Below are 23,211 nucleotides of genomic sequence, written 5' to 3' on the forward strand. Positions count from 1 at the left end.
CCTCAGAGTGGGCAGCGGCGGGGGCTGCAAGCGTCGCCGTTTCGAGTTCGGAGACAGATCTCCATCGGGTTTGGGGCCTGGGGTGTCGTGCTCTTGCTTCAGCTCGTCCCACAGCAGGTGGAGGAAGAGCTCCTGGAGAGGCTCGGGCCTCAGTCTCGCGGCATCGTACGAGGGAGCAAGCTTGATGAGGTGGTTCTGCTGGAGAAGGTCGGCGATGCGGTGGAAGGCCTGCTGGTCGAGACCGTGTTTGGCGATGCCGCGGAGCAGGAACAGCGATTCGAGGGGAGTGTAAGCGTCGCGGCTCGTGGTAGTCATGCCCCAGACTCCACCTCGCCGGAGATCGAGGGGACTGTCACGCCGTTGCGGAAGAAGGTGAATCGGCGCCACGATCTGGGATGGTCAGTGACTGTGTCAAGTAAAGCATCTGGTAGGTAACTAGGTAGTTGTGGTGTGGTCGCATTTCTTGACCTTCCACTTGGGGCATTTAACCAGAGCACCAGAGAAATGCACCCCTCCAGACTCGCGGCCGACCACTATAATCAAGCCACTAAACGCGATGCAGCGCCCCCCGCTCGCGCGTCGCACTTTGGGGGTCGCGTCTCCCACGGGCATCTTGAGTTGACATACCGGCAGCCTTTATCCAACACGCCGGGCAGCGATCTCAATTGGGGTAGGTAGATGCGAATCAGGTCGCCGCATGTGGTAATATGAAGCCGCCTTTCGGTTGCGAAGATGGCTTCTCGATGTAATGTCTGTTTGCGCGGACTCGGAAATCGATGCCGATGATTTTTTTTTTGGCGGGTGATCTTGCAAATCTCAAAATCGCTTTGGTTGGCTATCACGTGTGATCGCTCGTCTATCGGCAGTCGGATCGTGGCCTGTCGTGGTAAAGTAGTTGATCTCTTGGCTCGGGAAGGGGGAAAAAAAAACCAAAAAAAAAAAGGTGTGTCGCTGAATCTCGGTTTGCTGCAGGCGAATGGCGGGCCGAACGTGGTTGCGATGGTTGCGGTTGAAACTTGGAGCGGGAGGGAGCGGTCGTCCCCGTCGGTTGGGCTGGAGAATTGCGTGTCGCTCAACTGTCAGTCAGTGCTCGACAAATGCAACGCGGTCCAGTGCTGGGGGTTCGATCGATCATTGTTGCCAGGGTAAAGAGCGAGCTTGCTTCTTCAGCGATCACAAGATATTCCCAGTTTAGTGTGGACTCGGGAGCATTTATTGTAACGCTCGATTCTCCCACCACGTGACTCGGCTCCGAAAATCAGGAAACCAGGGGGTCCGGTTCTTATCGGCCTGGTCATAGTCTCCGCCCGGCGAGATCTCCGGGTTCGCTTGTGGGGTCTTCCCCGGGAGCCCGGGAGCATCCGGAGAGTCTGGGGATGCGCTCCGGCCCACGTTTCAGCCTTGGACGGCGCAATAAGGTGTACATTGACCCATGACTGGATCAGTACCTGCTTGTATCACCATGCATTGTCTGCTTTCATCTTGACTAAAAAAGGCCAAGCAGTTGCACTCTGAAGTTATTTTCTAAAGAAATATGTTAAATGGCGATGGACCTCACCATGTAACCTTCCTTGATGAGTTGAGATCGAATCATCTCCACCTCGTTGCCGTGATCGTCGACTGGGACACCACTTCTGTACATGAGTGGGTGGTCTATGTGACCACCAATTTTGATTTTCGTGTGGTTTTTTGTTAGCTTAGCACTCATAGTACCCGAGACAAGATCTATCCGCTATCCCAACCCGTTCCAAAGTCTCACAAGGACACATCGAGACACTCATGGAGTAAACTATACCGGTATGGTTAAGTAGAGCTCTCGAGCTAGCAACCAAATCAGTAGTATTACCTGAACTGAGGTGTATGAGGTACCAGGGTGCCGAGTCGACTACGGTATGTGCCTTCAAGCTGTCCACGTACCCCGTAGGTTATGGGACCTCAGGAACCCGTGTTCGCGCATTTTTCGGGCATTTTTCGGGTAGAGGACTGGCGTTGAGTCTGTCATGGTGTCGGTGGTGTGGAAGTGGTGTCCGAGCATGAAAAACATGCCCTGGCAAGGGGGGCACCTGAATGGAAGGGAAGTGGGAGTTGCAGTTTGCATGCATAGGGTACCTCAAAACGGCCCCGCAGCCTCTTTTTGCAGATGTCGGTTTCGGTGTTAGGTTCATAAGGATTGTGGTTGAGATTTTGTAGGCAGCCAGGACGGGAGAGTAGGTCTAATCCTTCAAAGGTTGGTTCCCTTGTCCCCGCTCTTTACAATGGATGACGCTCTGGTGTCGGGATGCTAGCCTGTATGATCTGGACACCGGGATAAGTGTTTCATTTTGTGCCCCTGCCCACGTGTCTGTTTTTCTGGATTCTGGTTTTGTGTGTGTCATGTGGAAGTATCGACAGTTCACTGAGGTGTTCTCCGTGGTTGTAAGGTTCAACGTTGACTCCCCGGATGTTGCCCCCTTAATCTGTACGTACCCTCCATCCCCTCAATGAGATGAAGTCAGTAGTGGCCCTGAGCGGGTGACCAGTACCCACCGGGCAAACCGATAATCTCCATCATAGGGCCAGTCCAAGGAGTCAAAGGGGTCCTGGTGTCGTGCATTGCCGTCCCTTCAACCACTCAGAGGAACAGAACTCCTGACCGAGTTGTTAGTGTCAGGAGATGCCCAAGAGCGGGCAAGTCAGTGACAAAATATGACAGGCGGGCGCCATTCCATCGATGTGAAATGCAGCTGGCCGCTTTTGCCAGACAGCTGGGACCCTTGCTCACCTTGTTGGAACGAAAAACATGTTAGGTACTCCGGGCGTTGTACCGCCAAGTCCCACGCTAATTAAGGGCACTGCAGACGGTGACATTAACACCCATCCGTTCGTATACCTACCTACCTTTCCTTGCAATTGAATGATTAACCATTTCCGTTTGTCTATTTCATCCTTTGACAACTCCTCCTTGCCGTCCATCCTTTGTTCGCGTTCTTGCTTTCTTCCGTCCTCTCTTCTGCTATCCCATACTCGAGATATTATCATGTCTTCCACCACTGCTACCACAACCACCACCACCACCCATAACAACATGACCGACGAAGAGCTTGACCGCGACTGGAAGCCCAATGGCCGTCGCCCGCAATCGTGCGTTCCCAAATTCCTTATCCCCTTTCTTATTATGCGATACAGTGCCCACCCGTCATTCCATGTTCTACCCACCACGGCAAGCACGCCAAACGTCCCGCTCGGTACCTTGCATAAACCAGCCCGGCATTGAGTATCATGACGCGACGATAAGCATGGAAAGAAGCACCAAACATGACAGTGGACTAACATGGCAAACAAAATGACAGCACCATTGCGCGCAACTTCTCCCAAGAGCTGATGGACATTTTCCGCATCGACAAGGACATCACCGACCTCGACGACCAGGTCGACAAGCGGTCAGTCTCCGCCAACGCCAACGCCAAAGCCAGCGCCACGATTGACATCGATCTCGATACCCGGTTCGCATACTTCTACAGCCCCTGCTAGCACCCATTCGCTAACCCGTCTACCTTTTTGGGTGGCAACAGAAAGCAAGAAGTCGACAAAAAGACGTCTGAACTCGAAGCCCTCGAGGCGCGTATCCGTGAGATGGAGGAGAAACTCAAGAGTCAGTACCCAGCAGCTGCTGTCGGCAGCTCAGCACAGCCATCACAGATCCACACCCAGGCCCAACACGTCAAGAGCAGGCCAGGGACCATGAGACAGAGCCAGCAGGCGCCAGGTTCCGGGGCGATGCCGCCTACCCCGATAGGAAGTGAAGGTGAATTGGATTCCCCGATCGAGCCCGCTAGCCCCCGAACACCAAGAGCACCCCGACCGTCTGAACAGCCATTCTTCCACGTCGCTACATGTGCTTCCTCCGGAGATGACGCGGCATCCATTATATCCATCCAAACCGTATCCGAGACCTCCAGTTATACTGACTTTGTCCTTGTGGCCCCTAATCCAGACGGTGATCGCGAGCGAGGCCACTGAGTACCTCCACACTACTTTGAATTCGAGAGATACCCCCAATGTCTCCTCAACCTTGTCGACAGCACTGAGGGTGGAGGAGGGATCGGAATTGCGCATTACAACAGATGACGACATCTACTGAGATTTGCCGGGGAGTGACAACAACCGGGAGGGTCACACGACAGCCCATGAAGCCGTTGGCGAATCCCGGAGAACCGAATCCATGATAGACGGCGAAATACGAATACCACGACACGCTATATCAGCACTACTACAATTTTAATACTTTCTTCGCCACCGACCGGGCCAATGCCAATCGAATGCCTTTCTTCCAACGAAATGGAGACGTCCACTCTTTCTCGACTACTATGACTGCGCTTCGCTATATTCCACGTCTTGAGGAAACCCACTCCAGGACTGCTGTTAAGGAAGCGACAAAAGAAGGACTCTACCATTACCATGGCCCGGTTCACGGAGTTTTGGCTTTCGACCCCCAGATACCAGGACGCCATAACATTAATAATCATCCACTCGCTTGCACTTTTGCCTCTACACGAGGCCCACAACGATCGTTCTCGCCGGTTTGGTGTCCTGGGGCAGGACGGTTGGATGAAGGGTTCAGGGTTGGCCAAATCGCCTGGAGAAGTGGCATTTGCATGGGACGTAAGGGATTGGAGAAGGGAGAGCAGCACAAAGGATGACTCCAACGGCTCTTGGAGGGTTCACATGTCCTGTAACTACAGAGACACGACATTTGTCTAGGATTTCACGGTAGTTCAGTTGCATCTGTAGGTTGGATATATTGTACCATGTCCGGAACAGAGATTGTAACTTGGAGGGAACCATTCCCGCTCCCTAGGTGTGTGCTATGCGCAAGGGGTTCGGTAAGGGATGACAATGGCAATATTGCCCCTGTCTCCTCTGTCTTGTGCTTCTAGACGCACGTCAAGGGAAGAGGTCAGTCACTGACAGAAATTCGTAGATATACCTATCACGGTGATGGCTCCATACAAATCAGCAACTGGAATGGGAAGGAATTTATTCATGCTACCGGTCTAACTACGCCCGGACACCGGAAGAGGGGCTTATACCTTCTTGCTGAAGATGTTAAAGGGGTCAATCGCATGAAGAACCAGGGGCAATACCAACTCCAGACACTCATGACTCCGTCAAACGACCAAACCTTGTCTCGAGCGCAACAAACGCCTCTCATAATGCCCGAGACCTAAGGAACCTGAGCTACCGAGGAACTACAGCTCCTTATCAGCAAAACCCACCCGTCCTCTCATATCCAGCACAACAAAGACAGCCTTAAGGAAGATATCTCCAAGAACAGAGATATCCATGTCCATGTTGTTCTGAATACCACCCATGCATGTGGTGATTTTTTTCGGCTCGTTGTCGTCCTCTTTCTCCGCCATGTCGTCCCTACCATCGCCACCAACAAACCTCTCCAAAGAAGCAGGACGCGCAGCAGTAGTGGAAGAAGAGCCTCCGTGACCCTCCTTGACCTCTATCACAGAATAGTTGAACAGCGCTCCGGGAATGGTGGCGTGCCAACCACCCTTTTCGCGGCCAAAGGCAATTTTCAGATCCGGGAGCACGGGCTCGGGCTTCATCTTCTCTTCATCACTAAAACCAGCACTAGTAGGAGGCGGACCAGACCGCGTATGAACAGGAACCTTCAAATCGCAAGGGAACGTCCAGGTGTTGTACTCGGTGCGGAACACGGCGCCGGGAACGTGGGCGTAGTAACTTTTGACGATGGCGTCCGGGAGCATGATGTTGGAAGTACCCGTGTCGATGATAGCTTCACGTGCGAGCAGGGGCTGCGTGGCTGGAACATTTGGATCTGGCAGGGAGTCGGTGGAGGTAGTTGTAGGGGGGGAGGTCGAGGATGTGGGAGTGAGTCGAGTAGAGGGCTCAGTGTCGGCGTCCTCGAGACCGCCCGCGTTCATCCACGGCGATTGGTAGGTGCTATTGGCGATGGAGAAGAAGGCGTAGGTGGTTTGCCAGTACGGGCTAGGGCTGAGGGGGTAGTAGTTGATTTCTCCCTTGTAGGGTGCTCTTCCCTTTTCCCCAGCTGTCGCGGGAATGGAAGCCGGAATTGATCCGAAGGTGTAAGTCCCGTTGGCGCGGGTGCGCAGGTCGATGGTCATTAGAGGCTGGTCCAGTCGCTCGAAGATTTGCTCCAAGACGGTCGTCTCCGTGCCCAAGGGGTGCACATCGCTCGACATGTTGTAGGCTAGACCCATGATGCCGGAAATGGCGAGGTCTGAGGCGAGGTCGAGGCTAACTTCGAGAGCACTTTGTATGACGGCCTTGGGAAGTTCAACATTGCCCAAGCAGAGGGTGTCGTGGTACACATTTCCAGCGGCGTAGCTTCCATCCTCTGTTTTGTTTGCTGTGTCAGTCATCACCCAGCAGATCCACGGCTCAGAGCCAGAACGGGGAAAGATCGAAAAGGAAAGGCGCGACGTACCATAATGCGTAGCCCAAGAAGCATTAACAACCTTCTCCGCCGTTGTCGACTTGCCAACATCGTACAAGACCCGCAGCGTCTTGTTGGCGATGAAGGTCTCTGAGCTCAGTAGCCATAAACTGATGGAACCGGTGTCGATATTAACGACAACCGTCTGCGGAGGAGTACCAACGGTGAGTGGGGTGAGATACTCGCGCTCTTCCCAGAAGGGGGTGGCGGGGAGACTACTGCTGGAGCCTTTGGGTTTGCCGGAGACGACCCTCTTGAGACCTAAGGGGATGGAGTCAAGGTTGATGTTGGGCAACCGAGAGAGGGAACGGTAGTAGGATGCGAGACCATGGTTCGAGGGTTGATCATGATGGGCAGAGTGGAAGGCAGCGTTGTAGTGAGCCGCAAGTGAGAATGATGCCGCTGACTTCGGGTCACGGCGGGAATGATGATGTTGAGAATGAGGTAAGCCGGGCGAAACCACGGCGGCGAGGGAGTGAGCCGCGAGGAAGACGAGCGCCGAGATAAAGATGCTGAACTCCATCCTCGCTGTGTGGATTTGGGGGTTTGTTGAGGTCGAAGTTCGGGATCTGGACAAGGTTCAAGTTGGAAAGAATATTTGTAATGTTCGTGGAACTACCCCCTTTGGGTGATGATGGAAGGAACGATTCTCTTCCCACTTTCCACTTGACCTTGACAGAGGAAGTTGTAAGAAATTGAGATCTCGAGTGTGACTGCCCCCACTGTAGCTACCCTTTTATTCTAGCTACACCCGACTTGTACACGAACGCCGTTCAAGTGAACCAAGTGGTCACAGAAGCGGTCACAGAATGGAAAATATCCGATGGATTGTAAGTGACACATAATACGTGTTCGTCCAAGTTTTGATTTGATTGGCGATATCTAGTCTACTCGCCCTTCTTCAAGCGGAGGAGTCTGGTCTTCGCGGAGCGACTTTGGACTTGATACATCGGATCACATTGCGGGCAATGATAAGAGGACCGTCAGGGTTCTCACCAGTTTCGATCTCACCACCCAGTACTTTCAGGGTAGAAACAAAAAAAAAAGAATGGAAGAACATCACATTATTCATGTCCTAGCGGTGAGTGATGGTAGATATGGAGACTGAGCATGGGATGTCAGGTACCTAGGTATTTCGTGCGAACGCAAGGAAACTACGGAGGGGTTAGCAGGCTAATCACCTCGCTCTAGAACTAGTAGTAATCATTGTTTCCAAATGGTCGGTACGGTCCTTACCCACGAATATGCTTTAAAACATAAAGAGCTTCCAATTGCTGGTGTAAGAGAGGAGTGACCCCCAACTGTCCCATCTCGAAACACACATGTAGTAACACAGAAGAAGGAGCCACATCCTTCCTTCGAGAGTGTTACCCACGGTCCAAGATGCCCGGTTAGAGGACCCAGATAAAATGGAAGAAGTACAGATGTGTGACAGTCACTCACCAGGAGTAAATGCAAAGTCTAGGGCAGTTCCGTCCCGCACTGGAATCCGGGCACCGTGAAAGTGGGTCTGTTGCCGGTAGCTCGGCGGACACGGACACGGACACGGGCTTGGCATCCGGAGCGGATCCTTTCAGATGTGGACACACTCTTTTCTGATTACATGACATCAGACCTGCGGAAGTCTCCGCATGGACGTATCTGCTAATCAAAGGAGAGATCAGAACAGGGCTCGACGACAACAACAGCAGCATGAATGAAACAATTGCAGATGTTTGGTGCGAACTGACTTCTTCATGGGAATCGGGGAATGTCACAACGACAAGTCAAAAAGTCGATTAGTCTCGAAGTTTCGCAGCCAGTTGCTGGGCGCCCAGAACACTTTAGCTAATGATAGGCTAGTAACAGTAACACCCAGCAAAGAAGAGCATCCCATTGGTCAGATCCGAGCTTCATGAGTGGATACCCGACCTCACAGCTGTCCTTTCGATAAGAACAGGTATCAATTCGTGCTGAAACATGGAATGCCTGCCGCCAGCGCTGCCCGCTACCGCTACGTACAACATAACGGCAGCTCCCCTCCGAATTCCAACCAGAAAGACAACACAGCATCTTCACCACTTGAGGCCACTTTGTTGTTCTGTCTGCAGACGGAATGCCTCTTTTAGTTCCCGCCACTCCTTGAAGAGTCTTTTTATTCTCATCTTTACACCTCCACACACCCGCTCGACACCGCATACCGATCGAGAACCCCCCACCGCATACACAACGCAAACACACACAAAACGCCCACCATGGCGCGGGTGTCAACACTATCACCCTTGAGGATCTTCCTCTCCGCCATCTTCCTCTTCTCCGCCCATGTCTTTGCAGTCTCGGCTGTTCTGGGCGTTGATCTGGGCACCGAATACATCAAGGCCGCCCTCGTCAAGCCTGGCATCCCCCTCGAAATCGTCCTGACCAAAGACTCCCGTCGTAAAGAGATCTCGGCTGTCGCCTTCAAGCCCTCCTCCAATGGCCCCAAGAAGGGCGCCTATCCCGAGCGCGAGTATGGCTCCGACGCCATGGCCATCGCCCCCCGATTCCCCGGCGACGTTTACCCGAACCTCAAGGCCATCCTTGGCCTTCCCACTGGCAGTGCCCAAGTTAGAGAATACGCCGAGAGGCACCCTTCCCTGAAGTTGGAGGCGCACAAGGCAAAGGGATCTGCGGCCTTCAAGAGCGCCGGTGCTTTCACTGAAGAGGAGGAGGCTTGGCTGGTCGAGGAGTTGCTGGCCATGGAACTTCAGAGCGTTCGCGCCAATGCCGAGGCTCTTGCTGGTCCTGGTAGCTCTGTGCGCTCCGTCGTCATCACCGTCCCGCCCTTCTACACCACCGAGGAGAAGCGCGCCGTCGAGTTGTCTGCCGAATTGGCTGGTCTCAAGGTCCTCTCTCTTGTCTCTGACGGTCTCGCTGTCGGCCTCAACTATGCTACCACCCGCCAGTTCCCCAACGTTAACAAGGGCGCGAAGGCCGAGCACCACCTGGTCTTCGACATGGGCGCCGGTTCCACCAAGGCCACCGTCCTCTCAATGCAGTCGCGCACCGTCAAGGATGTCGGCAAGTTCAACAAGACTGTCCAGGAGGTTTCTGTCCTCGGCAGTGGCTGGGACCGCACTCTCGGCGGTGACGCCCTCAACTATCTTATCGTTGACGACATGATCCGCCAATTCGTCGAGTCGCCCACGGCGAAAAAGGCCGGCGTCACCCTCGAGGCCGTCAAATCCCACGGCCGCACCATCGCCAAGCTGACCAAGGAGGCTGAGCGCCTGAGACACGTCCTCTCCGCCAACCAGAACACTCAGGCCTCCTTTGAGGGCTTGTATGATGATGTCGACTTCAAGTACAAGATCACTCGCTCCGAGTTTGAAGAGATGGCGGCCACCCACGCCCAGCGCGTCAGCGCCGCGGTTAAAAATGCTCTTAGCATGGCCGGTCTGCAAATCAAGGATCTCGACTCTGTTATCCTCCACGGCGGTGCCACGCGCACCCCCTTCGTCCAGAAAGAGCTTGAGAGCTTTCTTGGAGGAGCCGACAAGATCCGCACCAACGTCAACTCGGACGAAGCCGCCGTTTTCGGTGCTGGTTTCCGCGCTGCTGAGCTTTCACCCAGCTTCAGGGTGAAGGAGATCAAGATCACCGATATTGCCTATTACCCCGCCGGAATGAGGTGGAAGAATGACGAGGGAAAGCCCAAGCACCAGCGTCTGTGGACCGCCACCTCGCCATTGGGAGCGCCCGCGAAGGAGGTCACCTTCAACAATGTCCAGGACTTGTCCGTCAGCTTCTACCAGTTGGTGGACGGTGCCGAACTTGACACCAAGGTGTTCACCACCAAGAACTTGACTGCCTCCGTGGAGGCGTTGGTGGAAAAGCACAAGTGCGAAAAGGCCGATATCAAGTTCAAGGTTGGCGTTCGTCTTCTCAGCGAGAACGGCGAAGTTGATGTCACCAAGGCCGCCGTTGAGTGCGAAGCTGATGAGCCGGAGAAGGACGGTTTTGTCGACGGTGTCAAGAACCTCTTTGGTTTTGGCAAGAAGGACAAGACTGAGGGCGAAGAGGATTCTGCTTCTGCGTCCACCGAATCATCTACTAGCACCTCTTCTTCGGCCGCTGCATCCGCCTCTGCCGAGACCAAGCCCAGTGAGCCCAAGAAGAAGCAACTCGTTCAGATTAATGTTGATTTCACCCTCACCCCCACTGGCCCCACCTCTCTCCTTTCCAAGGCCTCCATCCAAGCTCTCAAGGACCGCCTCAAGTCCTTCGCCGCCTCCGACCGCACCCGCCAACTCCGCGAGGAAGCGCTCAACCAGCTCGAAGCCTACACTTACAAGATCAGCGACATTCTGGACCGCGAGTCTTTTATTGCGCACTCCAGCGCTTCCGAGCGTGAGGCTCTTCAGCAAAAGAAGGACGAGGTCAGCGACTGGCTCTACGGCGACGGCGCCGATGCCACTCGCGAGGAATTCAAGGCCAAGCTCAATGAGCTCCAAAACATTGTTGATCCCGTCCTCAAGAGGGCGGAGGAAGCGGAGAAGAGACCTGAAATTCTCAAGGGATTGCAGGATGCTCTCGACAACACCAACAAATTCGTCAAGGACATCAGGGAAAAGATTGATGCGTACGATACCTTCCACGCTTCCGCCTCCGCTAGCGCCTCCGCTTCGTCGTCGATTGCTACCTCTTCCTCCTCTACCACAGCCCCGGCTTCTTCCGCTACCGGCGATTTCGACGGCCTAGAAGACGATGCCTCCACCACCACCGCCACCCGCGAGGACCCCATGAAGTTTTTGGAGAAGGAACTTGGTCCCGTTCCCCCTCTTTACACCCTCGAGGACCTCAAGGAATCTGAGGATTTGTATACTTCCATCTCCACCTGGCTGGAGTCGAAGATTGCTGAGCAGGAGAAGTTGGGACCCACTGATGACCCTGTATTGACGGTCAAGGACCTTTTGGAGAGAAGGGAGAAGTTGGATAAGGCGGGTATGGCGTTGGCCATGAAGGGGGTAAAGAACTTTGAGAAGACGCAGGCGAAGGGCAAGGGCGGAAAGACTAATGGAAAGGCCAAGGCGTCTGGAAGCAAGGCGGGCGGCAAGAAGAATGGAAAGGGCACCAAGGCGGGTGAAAAGCCGGCCAAGGAAACGGTCAGTGATGAGGAAATTGAGGAGATGTTGAGAAAGGTTATGGCGGATGAGAAGGCCAAGGAGGAGGCCAAGGCTCAAAAGGGAGAGAAGGAGAGCAAGGAGGAGCCGGTCAAGCATGAGGAGCTTTAAAATGGGGCATGATGCAGGTGATGTGTGTGTTTTAGCAGCAAAGCGTGTTCTGGCGTTTACAGATCCATAGATTTATCAACGTGATTATAGGGATTGCAATGTTCGCGTCAATCTGTATCTACCTGGAAGGTATTTAAACGTGTTACAAAAACGAATAACCGCTTTCCAGGTGGTCTTTTCCACTGCCATCGAGCTTCATGCCCGTGGTTCATGATCGCAAGTTGCATGTACTGAACCCTGTTCAAAACGGGGTGTTTAGAAACCTCAAGTGCGGCTGGTTAAAAGCCGACGGGACCTGCAGTTGGTGCTATTGAGAGTGGTGTGTCTTTGTGACAAGCAGGGACAGGAGGAAAAGTCCTGCCTGCCTACCCGTACTTTGCAAAACTGGTCAGATCTTGGAGCTTTCCCGCTGAAGACGCGCTAAAGACCCGCTGTTAGTGCTGCCTGCCGGATGAGGTGCCCCCGCATACTCCAAGCGTCATTGGACTTTCGTCGACGACCATCCCGTCGTTCTTCCTTCCTCCATCACCCCCACCAATAACTTCTCCCCAACTTTTCAGGTTTTCTCTGTGAAAAACAAGCCAAAAGGGCCATCGATGTTTAAATAAAATTGAATAATCCTTTCCCCTGAACGGTTCTTATCAGCATACCCGCTCGTCATTTTCAGCCGTCGGCTGTCGCCCGGCGCAGCTCTTCGCTTCTTGAACCAATCATGATGCGTAGAGGTACCGAACCATCGTCGATGCTTTGCATGGCACGATTTTGACTGTTCGGGTAGTCGAGGCCTGAAGTCGGGCAAGAGTCCATGTGGCTCTTGCTGACATCTCAGCCTCATGGTCATATTTTTTCATCATAACTATCATCATCATCCTTGACTCCAGTCCTTTGATCCCTCTTCTTCATCCTTACCTATCTATCTTTGTTCTCCGTCTCATCTCACCTAGACAACAAGAATACCTAAATATCTCCACCTGATAGCACCTCAAGACCAAATTTTCCATTCTCTGTTAACTCCCACATCTTCAACCCGACCACCCAAAACCTCGAAATGGGTGACAACTTCCAACCTCCATCCCCAGCCCCGGCTCAAGCTCCGGAACCGCAACAGAAGCCTACCCCCCAAAACGCCACCCTCCTCCAGGCCTTCGAATGGTACACCCCCCCTGATCACGCCCACTTCCTCCGTCTGTCTTCTCAGATCCCTCAACTCTCCCAGCATGGAATCTCTTCCCTTTGGATCCCACCCTCCTGCAGAGCCACCTCACCTCAGTCCAACGGCTACGACATCTACGACCTCTATGATTTAGGCGAGTTCGATCAGAAGGGTTTCGTGGCCACCAAGTGGGGGACCAAGGCTCAACTGCTGGAGCTGGCCCGGAATGGTAAAGGGTACGGCGTAGGACTCTACTGGGATGCGGTCCTCAACCATCGGTTTGGCGCTGACCATCGCGAGCGGTGCAAGGCTGTTGAAGTGGATGCCAACGATCGGAGGGTGAGAGTAAGTGGGGAGTACGAGATCGACGCCTGGGTGGGCTTTGACTTCCCTGGTCGCGGAGATCAAGAAAGCACGATGAAATACCACTGGTACCACTTCTCCGGTGTCGACTTCAACGCCGACGATCCGGGCAAGGCAGGGACTATCTACCAGATTTTGGGGGAGCAAAGCCAAGGGTGGGCCAAGAGTCCTGAGGATGTTGATGGTGAAAAGGGCAATTACGATTATCTGATGGGGTGTGATATGGATTACAGTCATCCGGAGGTGGTGGACGATGTGCTGAACTGGGGACGGTGGCTGGCAAAAGAGGTCTCAATCAAGGGAATCAGATTTGATGCCGTCAAGCATTTCAGTGAGAGTTTCTTAAAGAAATTCGTGAAAATGCTTGATGGAGAATTTGGCGAGGGGTGGTTCTTGGTGGGCGAGTTTTGGAAGGATTCGTTACAGAGCATGGTATGTTGTTGCTGAACTTGTCGACAGTGGCGTAGCTGTATCACTAACTTGTGATAGACTGATTATCTCGACCGGATGGACCACAAGTTCTCGCTGTTTGATGCACCCTTGGTTTACAACTTTGGTGAAATCAGCACGAGTGTCTCTGCTGATCTGAGGAAGGTGTTTGACGACACGCTGGTGCAAAAAGCTCCCGTCTGCGCTGTGGCATGTTCTCCTTTTCTCTTCTTCACTCTCCGTCTTTGCTCCCTTTTCCTTTCTTGCCTCTATATTCTTACATTCTCTGATCTTCCATGTGTCATCTCCACGACCTCGCTATTTACTTCTAGTTCCACCCTTCTCTTATGTCCCACCCTTCCGAACCTACCTTCCTCATCCTTCCCAACAAAACACAACATCCGCTAACAGCACCCTGTAACAGACACTCGTTCAAAATCACGACACCCAACCGCTCCAAGCTCTCCACGTCCCCATAACTCCCTGGTTCCTCCCCCTCGGCTACGCCCTCATTCTCCTCCGTGAAGCCGGCTACCCCTGTGTCTTCTACGGCGACCTGTACGGTCTTTGCACCCCTACGTCTGATAACCCGTCTCCCGCCAGACCAACCAGCGGTCCTGTAACTATCATCCCTAAGCTTCTTCTGGCCAGAAAGCTATATGCGTATGGACCGCAGACGGACTATTTTGACTATCCCACCTGCATCGGCTGGGTCCGTCACGGGACGTGGGACAGAAAGGATAAATGCGCGGTGGTGATGAGTAATGCGGGAGAGGGGTGGAAGTGGATGTTTGTGGGCGTGGAATGCGCTGGCCAACAGTGGACGGATGTGTTGGAGTGGAGGGAGGAGGTGGTCACGATAGGGGAAAACGGATGGGCGGAGTTCAGATGTGGTGGTTGTAGTGTGAGTGTTTGGGTTTGGGAGGGGGCGGAGGGCAGGGACGAGTTCGAGACTCAGTTTGACTTCGACATATATGCTGCCTCTACTGCCAAGTGAGGTTGAGGGACTGCAAACTTGGGGTGCCTTTAGTGGAAGGGGTGAGACGGAAATAAGTAAAAGGATATCGGAGAAAGGGCGGTGGATGAATGGGGAGGATGTGAAACAACAAATCCCGAAGGACAGGAGTGCAAAAGATTGTTCGAATCGTGGAGGCATGTCAGGCACAAAGATCGAGGGAGTCCATCAAACAACAAAGTGAGGAAGTCAGTTTATATTGCTATCAACATTAGTTTTCTCCTCCAGCCCTCTCCACCGAGAGCTATTTGAGTGTCGACAGCAACCTTCGATCCTTCCGAAATATGCCTAGAGGTACTGTGTAAGGAGCAATACAGCCGGTTAAGTACCACTTATATGTGGACAAACCTCTAAGCTCATGCTACGAAACAGATAAAATGCCATCGTAGATGCCTTCCGATCCGAACTCCGACGCTGAGATGCAAGTCTTTCAAGCGAAGGTCATAAACTATGAATTCTTGGTAAACTCTAGTCATTACCCTTCAACTACCAAGTGCCAGTCCAGTTGGCGAATCAGATCAGATCAGACCAGATCAGAACATGCTGAATCTGAAGTCCCAAAGTCTGAGTTCCAGGATCCGGATCCGAGTTCAAATCTGAGTCGGGACAGCCACCCTACCGCCATCAACACCCGGCAAAAAAACCTCCGTGTTCGAGGAGCTCGGCTCCGGCCAACACTGCCAATCGTAATAACAAGGCTGCATCGTCAGCGTGACAGAGTCATCGGTATAGCTCGCAGTGAAGTACCACGACAAGTCATGGGTAGACTCGGGCTCATCGTTGGCATCGTTCTGCTTGCCGGCCTGAACGCCCTCGTGCTCGAGATGCTTGGCCTGAACGCCTTTGCCAACCTTGGAGATGCGCTCGACAGCACCCTCGCCACCGTTGAGGATGGTAGTGCGGACTTGCTCCTTGGGACGAGGCATGGACGGGGCGGGGGTGGTCACGCTGAGGGCGGCCTCCTCCAGCGGATTCGGGGCGGGAGCGGGAATGGGGAGGACGTGATAACCTGGGGCGATGGAGACGCTGGTCTCGATGGGCGAGACGGGGGAAGAGGGAGCAGAGCGACGGTGGACGCCGAGGATGGTGCTGGTGACCATCGTGTTCTGCTCGGTCCAGGTTCCGGAGGGAGGAGCAAGCGGGTAGCTACGCGTGGGACGGATGACGGGAGCAGGAGTGTCGGTGACGTCACCGCTGTTGGGGAGCAACAGGGTGTAGGTAGTGGCCATGGTGCCGAAAGTGAAGGTCAAGGTGGTGTACTGCTTCTCGGGGGCAGCCTGCTGCTCAACCTGGAGACCACGGGGGCGGACGAGGTTGCTTGAGGTTTCACCGTAAGTGCTGCTGTGGCTAATATGATCGGCAGAGACGGTGACAACAACCGGGGTGACGGTGATGGTGGCTTTGGGGACGAAGGCGGCGGCTGAGTTGGTGAAGACAGAAGCCGTGATGGCATCGGCGGAGGCCGCGATGGTAACGCTTTTGATGTCGGTCTCGACCTCGGTCACGATGCTCTCAGTCTCGGAGTCGGACTCGGTCGCGGTGTTGCTGGCGCCGTAACCGCCTGTAGGCACAGCCGCGGCGGCAGTCTCAGTGGCATGAGCGTGCCCCTGGTGAGTATCAGTCGAGAAAATGGGCTTAGGAATACCCGGCAAGCCATCGATGTGGAACTCCGCGCTGGCTGTGGTAGTGATGGTTTTGTGGCCAGTGAGCTCACGGGTAGATCTCTCGATGTAGGGCGCGGCCAGGACCTGGGTGAGGCCGGCGCTTAAGGTGAGAAAAACGTGAGACTTCATTGTCGCGTTCTTGCCTCGTTGTTTGGCGAGGGAGCGAGTTGTGCGGTGTTGGCTTGGTTCTTGCTTAGCTGAGAGCTTGCGTGGCGTAACCCTGATGGGCGAACGATAATCTTGAGATCAAGACCGTGATGGCGTTGTAGGTGTTTTAACGGAAGGAGAGAAGAATGTTTCTGGGAGGATGAAGGGGGGCGTGGAGGGGCTGCTGCCATTATTCTTCCAAGAGGCTCCTGTTGCGTCACCGGTTCCTGCCAGCTGCCTGCCTAGTTCAACTTCAGACGAAGGTCTAACATCAGGCATGAAGTGCCAAGTATTCCTCAGCACATAACTTATCATTCACAGGAAGGTACGGAGTGAAGAGCCGTGAGGCAAGGCGTAAAGGGCATGCAAACATTAGGTAAGTACTGACATCAGACGAAAAAAGGTACGGTATCGATCCAGCCAGCTCGAGACCCAGTGACCAGCCAGCTAATCTTCTACAAATACATGATCGGGTGGACTTGTCACGCTGCTGCAACGTTTACCTTGTTGGCAGAGTGGTTTACGGTCAATGCTGAAGACAAAGGTTGAACGAGATGGCGACTCCAGTTGAAGTCTGTGAGGCGACCAGGCATACGAGACTACCTCTACTCTAGAAGTTTTATCTGTATTGGGTAAAAGTACTTATACCTCTACCGTGCCTCTACTTCTGTAACCCTTGGACGGTGACGGCGGCGGTTACTCGTTCTTCCATCATCGCGGAGACAAACAACGGACCGTGGGGAGAAAAGGGTGATTATGGATACCATGGAACAAAGGACCAACTTCACCCGAAAGGACTGGAAACAATGTGTGATCACACATTAACGAGTACAACACTCGTCCGCAGTAAATTTCCCAAAACCTAAAAAAAAAACAAGCAAATACCATTCCGAAAACAGAGAATCACCGATTCCACAACCCTCCGTGTTACATACCGTTTCTTCTCCTTCCTCCGCTCTTACTCCTAGCAATATGCGCCGTCAGACGCTTCTTGGTATCCACCAAACTCCTCTTATGCTTCGCCCTCGCCTTACCAACCGTCATCAGGAAGTTCTTCTTTCTCGCCTTCTCCTTGTTCGTCGACGACTTGCCCTCAGCCTCCTTCTTGGATTTCCTGATTGCCTGCGTCGACTTGTGCTCCTCACGCGCAGGCTTGCCATCCTTGGCCATGGCCACTCGCTCTTCCTTGGTGCTCTTCTTGCCAATCTGGGCAGGCAACTCGATGTCGTCGGCGGTAACACCGTCTTCGATGTGCTTGGCGATAAGTTCTTGTCTCCTCTTGGAGACGGTGCCTGTCATCTTATCTAATTGGGCCTCCCGGCGGAGCTCTGCCAGTTTGGCGAGGTCGGCGGGCGTGAGGATGGTGGTCATGGCGAGCTTGGAGATGCGGTTGGCTTCGGCGGCGGCGGCCATGGCTTCGTCGGAGATGAGATCAGGAGCCGTTGAGCTGTCACGACGCTGCTTCTTGGCTGCAGGCCCTTCGTCCTCGTCCTCGGAGTGCTCGACGTTAATCCACCCGGTGGAAGAGTCAGAATCGTTGGAGGCGACTTCCCACTCGTCGGAATTGAACCCATCTTCGTCATCATCATCATCCTTCATCTTAGCGTCTCCATCAGCATCCTCACCCTTCTCAGCGAGTTTCTTGAGTCTCTGCTCCTCCTTGTACTTCTCGAGAAGCTCGATACCCTCAATACCGCTCTCCACTTGCTCTTCACCAAACTTGAGCCTCTTGACCTCACCCGACTTCAATCCCATGGTTGCCTCCTTTCCGCGGAACTTCTTTTGCAGCAGCTCGGGGTAAACTTCACGGTAAAGAGACTGAAGACCCTTGGCGGCCATTACCACGCCCTTGTCCTTGGACTTTTGGTACATGACTAGATCTTGAAGGAGGGTCTCGCTCATGCAGAGTGGTTGGCGCAGAGCGACTTCACGGATAGAGTTGATACCGGCAGAAGCAACTTCGGCGGCAGAAGCCTCCGAGACGAACTCATTGGCGATCTTGACAACGAGAGGTTCGATGGCGTCGGGAGGGACGTGGTTGTGTGTCGCCTGCGCCAAAGAAGCGAGGAATGAAGTAACGGACGGTTGCTTGGGCGTCAGGTACTTGGTGAACCACGGATACAAGGAAATGATGGTGAGCTTGTGCAGACCGACCAGACGGGTGACGAGCTGGAGGACCAGTAGCTTGTTGTCGAGGGAGAACTTGCACTTGGTATTCTGCAGGTGTTTCTGGAAAAGCTGCTCGGCGAAGCCTTGAGGATCGTGAATGAGGTGGAGAGCCGAGAAGTTCAGCGGATGAGGGGCGTGCTTCTTGCGCTCCTGCTTCTTGATCTTTTCCATGGCCTTCTCCATGGCCTTTTGACGCTTCTTGGTCTTTTTGTTGATAGTGCCCTGATGCTTGACCTTCTTAATGTCAATCTCCTCGTCACTAGAGTCGTCCTCCATCTCCTCGCGCTCCTTGTCGCCGCCCAAGAAGAAGCGGACACCACCAACGACGACCTTTTCGTTGTCGGACAAACAGGCCTCCTTCATGACGTCGCAGGGCCGGGCGTCGGTCCAGATCTGGCGGCGCCACAGCTCGCGGGTGATGCGGCAGGCCCACATGCCCTTGGTCGAAGTGCGGTCCGAGGTAACGAGGTTGTGCAAAACGGTTTGGATGGTGCGGTTGAGCTTGTGGTTGGTGGCCTTGGAATTAGACTCGCGCAGGTCGCTGACGATCTTGGTGTACAGGAGGGAGCGGAGGGACTTGGAGGGCGTCGAGATCAAAATGGGGAAGAGGGTGGTGAGCAGGCTGGTCGAGTCGATGACATCCTTGCGACGGAGGAGAGACAAGCTGCCGACGACCTTTTCGCGAAGATCGGGGTTGAGCACGGCATGGTGTTGGGTCAAGAGCTCCTTGAGGTGGTCAAAGTAGGGGGCGGTGACATCCGGGTAGAGATCGGCGACGTGGGCGACGAGGTCAACGAGGTCGTGGAATTTCTTGTTGTCTTCGCTGGAAGCGGAGGAAGGGGACGAGATGAAGATTTGTCGTTGGGCGTCGTATGCGAGCCACTGGTCGTAGAACTCTTGGGCATAGGATCTGGAGGAGGAGGCCAGGGTGTTAGTAAACAGAAGCAACTGACGATGAGGGCAGCAATGGGCGACGACGACGACGACAACAACAAGAACAACTCACTTGGGATCCCTCCTGATCTTGTACTGCAAACTGACTAGGTCAGCGTCGACCTTTTCGAGGGCGGCCACCTTTCTCTTGGGCATCTTGGCGGCTGGAGAAGGACGGTATTCTGAGTGATGTTGAGATGCGAGTCGCAACAAGAGTGGAAGCCGGTTCCCTCTGCTCTGTTCAGTTCCAGTTCTCTGGCGCAATCCTCAACCCTCGCTTTGCCTGGAGCTTCAGCGGTCCAGAATTTTTTGGGAAATTGATTCCTTATCGGATCCTTATCAGTTGCGCCAGTGGAGTTGGTGGACGTTCCAGGCGGGGAGGACCCTGAACAGCGGCATTCTGCGCCCCACTTGAACTGTGCCCTTTTAAATTTTCTTTTTCTGCCGCGTTTTTTCTTGGATTTCTCTTCCCTTTTGCTTTCCACAAATCACCATTCACTTGGGCGATTGACGACAGCAGCTGCTCCCCGCGGTTTGCTATTCCCATTCCGGCGATGATGCATTCCTCATCCGCCACTTGAACTTGGACAACCGAGACGATTGGCATATGCTGTCTTTCGTTTCGTCCTTCATCTCCCAACAACATGCGGCTCTTCCTCGTTCGACACGGAGAGACTGTCGACAACGTGGCCGGTTTATAGTACGTTTAATCCAGCAGACCATGTCCACAGGACAACTGGCTAACCTTTCCCAGCGCAGGCATCCGTGATTCCCCCCTCACCACCCACGGTGTTTTGCAGGCACGTCGTCTAGCCTCGCACTTTGCCTCGCGGTCGTGCTCAATTGGTCCTGTCACGCACATCTTCTCTTCCGATCTGCAGCGCGCAGTCAGTACTGCCCAGGCCATTGTGGACGCCCAGGTGACGAAGGCAACGGAGAAGGAAGATACGGACCATTCCAAGCTCCAATTGGTTCAGGTTGTCGAGCTTCGCGAACGCGATTTCCGATCTGCCGAGGGGAAGCGCTTTGGCACACCGCATCCCGATGCCGAAACGCATGACGAGATGCGCGCGCGAGCCACCGATTTCGTACAAGCCCACCTGGATCCGCTGCTGGACAGTATCTCCAATGGTGATAACTGCAAGACCAACACCTCCGTCGTGGTTATCGCGCATGGCTTGATACTCAACTCGCTCTTGAGATCACTTTTGGCGCGTTATGCCCCAGAAGAGATGACGAGGCTTGCAAAGCTGTCGTCGGGTTCTGTTGCCGGAAGGTCAGACTTTCTCGCTGCTTGGAGCAACACTGGATATCTCGAGATGAAGGTGGATGCCATCGCCTCGTCTGAGGAGACCGAGAAGTCGACTGTTCAGTTGACTGTCGTCCGGGTCAACGTCCTTGACCACCTCCACGGCCTGAAAAGGACCAGGGGTGGCATTGGCAGTGCCCAGTTTGACAGTAAACAGAAGACGATGGATTCGTTCTTCAAACCCGCTGCCAAAAAGCGACGGGTTGATTGATCGGTGTCAGCAATTGGTATGTTCCTGCCTCCTTTCTTCATTTACACCACACACCCTCCCTGCTTTTTATGATGAGAAAAACAATGTTCACAGACCTGTACCGAAACACTATGTGGAAAAACTTGTCCAACCGCTATCTGAGAAAGCACATCACAATTGTCCTTGTTATCATTGTCTTGATGTGAGCGCCGTTGCTAACGGGTATCAAAGACAGGATATCTTGAACTGGCACCACTCGAGGCTTGCTGGAATACGCCAAGCCATCGTCACTTCGGTCCACTTCAGAATAGCTCTCAATGACACCTGATCATCTTCGTAACCTTCCCTTCTGTAAATCTGTGTGACTCTTGATATCGCTTGTATGCTATGATTATGCTCTTTGAGTCCTTTGATGATAATGTCTGTCTCAACTATTCCTCATCGCTTTCGCCTTCCCCGCTATCAGTGGACTCTAGCTCCTCTCCTTCCTCCGACGGTAGTATCCTTGGGAACCATCCATACTCTGCGAAGTCAACCATGAGCTCTCCCAGCGCCCCCGTTGTAACAACCACCCCTTCGGCCTCTAACGCCGCCGCTTGGCTGCGTGAACCTTCCGGCTGAGATCTTATAAAAAATGGGCTGTCAGTATGTAATCGGTCACATACATTGACGATCCACATGTAGTTCAACAGGCAATTCTCCTTTGAGCCGATGTCTGAGCTGCCATTGGAAGCGCACATACCGAGGAGAAATAACGCCCTTGGCATTGATCACTCTCTGCCAGGGTACATTCTCATGGTTGAACCGGGCTGACGGGTCAATGGGGAGGTGTTTGAGGCAGACTCCTACCTGCCGGGGCCGTTGCGCTGTTGAGTTTATGTTGCTTGTCAGCATTTCCACCTGTGTGGTACGGAAAGGGAGATTGGTGGTATCAGGATGAGGTGCATCTCGTGAACCGATGTGAGCAGGAAGGATCTGCATACGTGTCCCAACCAGCTTTGCAATGTGGCCGTAGCTGGTGACTTTGCCGTGTGGAATCTCTTGCACGGCGCTGTAGACGGCATGGAAAAAAGCTTGTGCTTCTTCGGAGCGAGCCATCTCAGCGATAATTGAGTCTGATTCTTGGCGGGGAGGTGATTCGGAGCAGTGAGAGTGGCTGCATTTATTAAGTTGCGCTGGGGAATGAATGCTGATGTCAAGTTCGTGACAAGAACAGTTGTGGCGGGTGTATGGAAGTTTTCACTCCCCCACATTACTCATTTCTTTTACTGCGAAGTTTGGCACGGTCAGTTTTCCCTCGGCGCAATCGTCGTCAAAAGCATTCACGAACGAGACAAACACCTTCCGTACTGTCTGCAAGAAGTTCTGACGAAAGAGCTTGCCAAATGATCATTGTGTTGGTGCTTGGATGATGGAAAAACTGCAAAAAAAGATAAATTGGACAATACCGGGATTGAACCGGTGACCTTCCACAAAGATGACCGAATAGTCGACATGCGAAGCGGAAATCATACCACTAGACCAATTGCCCAGGAAGGTTAAAATTCGAAATGGAAAACCTTGTTCATGACTGGTGCAGTACCGCAGGTCTCACCTCTGTTCTAGAAGTCTCGTTCTGGATCCAGATCTTCCAGCCAGTCATCGTATGTGTCAAATCTTACATTTATCGGCGTGAAAATCATTCTTCGGAAACTGACAACCCGTGCCGCAACAGTGACCGTGACAACCAGTCACACTTCCTCAATTCTCTTCCTTTCCTCTCCCTTTTCTCGAACTTGGATGAACATTTCGAAGTGTCAATTCACAATGCCGCGACACCGTGAGCCAGCACGCGGCGACATGGGGGCCTTCACTGTCGCGTCTCGCGACATCCACCCTCTTCTGTCAAAGCGCTTTGAACTTCTATCTCAACGTCTAATAACCTCCAAGCTGGCGACATTGTAAAATTATCACAGGACTGTTGCGGCGCCACTCTCCTCGGATGACGTGCGGGGCAACTGAAAACCTACCTTGACACCAACTAGGTTAACCCTACGCCCCTTCCGACCGACGAGCCCCCTTCATCACCCTACTGCATAGAGGTACGTACCTCCTAGGTACGTTAGTCTGACGCACCTT

At 53.5% G+C, this 23,211-nt stretch overlaps 9 protein-coding genes and 1 non-coding gene across 10 annotated transcripts; 4 read left to right on the forward strand and 6 right to left on the reverse strand.

Annotated features, from left to right (window-relative positions):
- Positions 1–3,016: 3,016 nt before the first annotated feature.
- B0T23DRAFT_430210 (uncharacterized protein) lies at positions 3,017–3,999 on the forward strand (the record flags this gene model as incomplete). Its single annotated transcript, XM_062840234.1, has 3 exons — positions 3,017–3,120; positions 3,330–3,482; positions 3,552–3,999. The coding sequence occupies 3 exons, from the start codon at positions 3,017–3,019 to the stop codon at positions 3,997–3,999; spliced, it is 705 nt and encodes a 234-aa protein (XP_062692441.1).
- A 954-nt stretch (positions 4,000–4,953) lies between these two features.
- B0T23DRAFT_444599 (aspartic peptidase domain-containing protein) lies at positions 4,954–7,110 on the reverse strand. Its single transcript, XM_062840903.1, has 2 exons — positions 6,461–7,110; positions 4,954–6,370 (listed from the first exon to the last, which is right to left on the reverse strand). Exons 1-2 carry the CDS (start codon positions 6,990–6,992, stop codon positions 5,229–5,231), a joined length of 1,674 nt encoding a protein of 557 aa, XP_062692442.1. The 5' UTR covers positions 6,993–7,110; the 3' UTR covers positions 4,954–5,228.
- Positions 7,111–7,541: 431 nt separating this feature from the next.
- Positions 7,542–8,180, reverse strand: B0T23DRAFT_383502 (uncharacterized protein). Its single transcript, XM_062837415.1, has 2 exons — positions 7,706–8,180; positions 7,542–7,623 (listed from the first exon to the last, which is right to left on the reverse strand). Exon 1 carries the CDS (start codon positions 8,161–8,163, stop codon positions 7,909–7,911), a length of 255 nt encoding a protein of 84 aa, XP_062692443.1. The 5' UTR covers positions 8,164–8,180; the 3' UTR covers positions 7,542–7,623; positions 7,706–7,908.
- A 150-nt stretch (positions 8,181–8,330) lies between these two features.
- On the forward strand, positions 8,331–11,932 carry B0T23DRAFT_383503 (Hsp70 protein-domain-containing protein). Its single transcript, XM_062837416.1, has one exon. It carries the CDS (start codon positions 8,704–8,706, stop codon positions 11,719–11,721), a length of 3,018 nt encoding a protein of 1,005 aa, XP_062692444.1. The 5' UTR covers positions 8,331–8,703; the 3' UTR covers positions 11,722–11,932.
- A 734-nt stretch (positions 11,933–12,666) lies between these two features.
- Positions 12,667–14,769, forward strand: B0T23DRAFT_180376 (glycoside hydrolase superfamily). Its single transcript, XM_062833064.1, has 3 exons — positions 12,667–13,669; positions 13,727–13,876; positions 14,091–14,769. Exons 1-3 carry the CDS (start codon positions 12,770–12,772, stop codon positions 14,661–14,663), a joined length of 1,623 nt encoding a protein of 540 aa, XP_062692445.1. The 5' UTR covers positions 12,667–12,769; the 3' UTR covers positions 14,664–14,769.
- A 502-nt stretch (positions 14,770–15,271) lies between these two features.
- B0T23DRAFT_319838 (uncharacterized protein) lies at positions 15,272–16,474 on the reverse strand (the record flags this gene model as incomplete). Its single annotated transcript, XM_062835145.1, has 1 exon — positions 15,272–16,474. The coding sequence occupies one exon, from the start codon at positions 16,472–16,474 to the stop codon at positions 15,272–15,274; it is 1,203 nt and encodes a 400-aa protein (XP_062692446.1).
- Positions 16,475–17,040: 566 nt separating this feature from the next.
- B0T23DRAFT_361372 (SDA1-domain-containing protein) lies at positions 17,041–19,891 on the reverse strand. Its single transcript, XM_062836284.1, has 2 exons — positions 19,668–19,891; positions 17,041–19,571 (listed from the first exon to the last, which is right to left on the reverse strand). The coding sequence occupies exons 1-2, from the start codon at positions 19,748–19,750 to the stop codon at positions 17,420–17,422; spliced, it is 2,235 nt and encodes a 744-aa protein (XP_062692447.1). The 5' UTR covers positions 19,751–19,891; the 3' UTR covers positions 17,041–17,419.
- A 169-nt stretch (positions 19,892–20,060) lies between these two features.
- On the forward strand, positions 20,061–21,425 carry B0T23DRAFT_361374 (histidine phosphatase superfamily). Its single transcript, XM_062836285.1, has 2 exons — positions 20,061–20,294; positions 20,349–21,425. The coding sequence occupies exons 1-2, from the start codon at positions 20,239–20,241 to the stop codon at positions 21,112–21,114; spliced, it is 822 nt and encodes a 273-aa protein (XP_062692448.1). The 5' UTR covers positions 20,061–20,238; the 3' UTR covers positions 21,115–21,425.
- Positions 21,320–22,559, reverse strand: B0T23DRAFT_180415 (DNA binding methylated-DNA--cysteine S-methyltransferase). The gene is made up of 4 exons (XM_062833065.1): positions 22,444–22,559; positions 22,077–22,361; positions 21,836–21,959; positions 21,320–21,717 (listed from the first exon to the last, which is right to left on the reverse strand). Exons 2-4 carry the CDS (start codon positions 22,189–22,191, stop codon positions 21,525–21,527), a joined length of 432 nt encoding a protein of 143 aa, XP_062692449.1. The 5' UTR covers positions 22,192–22,361; positions 22,444–22,559; the 3' UTR covers positions 21,320–21,524.
- On the reverse strand, positions 22,532–22,624 carry B0T23DRAFT_t244. The gene has a single exon. It is a non-coding gene; the product is annotated as a tRNA-Ala (tRNA).
- Between the last annotated feature and the right edge of the window lie 587 nt (positions 22,625–23,211).

Source organism: Neurospora hispaniola, assembly GCF_033458365.1.
Source record: "Neurospora hispaniola strain FGSC 10403 chromosome Unknown B0T23scaffold_5, whole genome shotgun sequence".
Taxonomy (NCBI): Eukaryota; Fungi; Ascomycota; class Sordariomycetes; order Sordariales; family Sordariaceae; genus Neurospora; species Neurospora hispaniola.

Bases quoted from the DNA above. Each gene is read 5' to 3' on its own strand.
- B0T23DRAFT_444599 (XM_062840903.1), bottom strand. From the start codon at position 6,992: ATGGAGTTCAGCATCTTTATCTCGGCGCTCGTCTTCCTCGCGGCTCAC. The intron at 6,371-6,460 runs GTACGTCGCGCC...CAAACAAAACAG, and splicing joins TTCTTGGGCTACGCATTATG to AGGATGGAAGCTACGCCGCT.
- B0T23DRAFT_383502 (XM_062837415.1), bottom strand. From the start codon at position 8,163: ATGCTGCTGTTGTTGTCGTCGAGCCCTGTTCTGATCTCTCCTTTGATT.
- B0T23DRAFT_383503 (XM_062837416.1), top strand. From the start codon at position 8,704: ATGGCGCGGGTGTCAACACTATCACCCTTGAGGATCTTCCTCTCCGCC.
- B0T23DRAFT_180376 (XM_062833064.1), top strand. From the start codon at position 12,770: ATGGGTGACAACTTCCAACCTCCATCCCCAGCCCCGGCTCAAGCTCCG. The intron at 13,670-13,726 runs GTATGTTGTTGC...AACTTGTGATAG, and splicing joins AGGATTCGTTACAGAGCATG to ACTGATTATCTCGACCGGAT. The intron at 13,877-14,090 runs GCATGTTCTCCT...ACCCTGTAACAG, and splicing joins AAGCTCCCGTCTGCGCTGTG to ACACTCGTTCAAAATCACGA.
- B0T23DRAFT_361372 (XM_062836284.1), bottom strand. From the start codon at position 19,750: ATGCCCAAGAGAAAGGTGGCCGCCCTCGAAAAGGTCGACGCTGACCTA. The intron at 19,572-19,667 runs GTGAGTTGTTCT...CTCCTCCTCCAG, and splicing joins AAGATCAGGAGGGATCCCAA to ATCCTATGCCCAAGAGTTCT.
- B0T23DRAFT_361374 (XM_062836285.1), top strand. From the start codon at position 20,239: ATGCGGCTCTTCCTCGTTCGACACGGAGAGACTGTCGACAACGTGGCC. The intron at 20,295-20,348 runs GTACGTTTAATC...AACCTTTCCCAG, and splicing joins GACAACGTGGCCGGTTTATA to CGCAGGCATCCGTGATTCCC.
- B0T23DRAFT_180415 (XM_062833065.1), bottom strand. From the start codon at position 22,191: ATGGCTCGCTCCGAAGAAGCACAAGCTTTTTTCCATGCCGTCTACAGC. The intron at 21,960-22,076 runs GTATGCAGATCC...TAAACTCAACAG, and splicing joins TGCAAAGCTGGTTGGGACAC to CGCAACGGCCCCGGCAGGTA. The intron at 21,718-21,835 runs GTATGTGCGCTT...ATTTTTTATAAG, and splicing joins AAGGGCGTTATTTCTCCTCG to ATCTCAGCCGGAAGGTTCAC.